Source organism: Penaeus monodon, chromosome 34 (assembly GCF_015228065.2).
Source record: "Penaeus monodon isolate SGIC_2016 chromosome 34, NSTDA_Pmon_1, whole genome shotgun sequence".
In the NCBI taxonomy this organism is placed as follows: domain Eukaryota; kingdom Metazoa; phylum Arthropoda; class Malacostraca; order Decapoda; family Penaeidae; genus Penaeus; species Penaeus monodon.
In genome coordinates, this window is record NC_051419.1 from 30,848,324 (window position 1) to 30,848,705 (window position 382).

The following is a 382-nucleotide window of genomic DNA, read 5'->3' on the forward strand; positions in this document are numbered from 1 at the left end:
ATGTGGTTGTGTTCAGTCTGAAAGCAATTGTTGAAGTTACTTTAGAGCATGTTAAACTGAGTGTGGCTTTTTACAATAGTCAAATTACGAATATGAAAGTATTTATTAAAAAGGGTGTGTTCCCTTTCTCGAATGCAGCGTGCGAGACCTAGATCCCTTGGTGGTGTTTCTGAGTGGTTTGGTTGAAGACGAAGAAGTGAGGAAGGCGATAGAGAGTGGCTCCAGGTCGAAGATGAAGGAAGAGGGTCTATCATTTACGACGGTTCCCAGCATCGTCTCCGAGATCGAACATGCGGCGGAGACAAAACTCTCAAAGGACCAACTCAATGAGGTTTGTTAGCTGGCCTTTGTTGTTTTATTTCTTTGCTTTTTTCTCCTTTTT

At 42.4% G+C, this 382-nt stretch overlaps 1 protein-coding gene across 4 annotated transcripts in view; it reads left to right on the forward strand.

The window, feature by feature from the left end:
* LOC119594713 (gamma-tubulin complex component 2-like) overlaps positions 1-382 on the forward strand; it is a 15,511-nt gene that overhangs the window by 3,106 nt on the left and 12,023 nt on the right. For all 4 annotated transcript variants that reach the window (XM_037943770.1, XM_037943773.1, XM_037943769.1 and 1 more), the window contains one exon: positions 139-331. In XM_037943770.1, the coding sequence (XP_037799698.1) occupies positions 139-331 (193 nt within the window). The remainder of the gene's footprint in view (positions 1-138; positions 332-382) is intronic.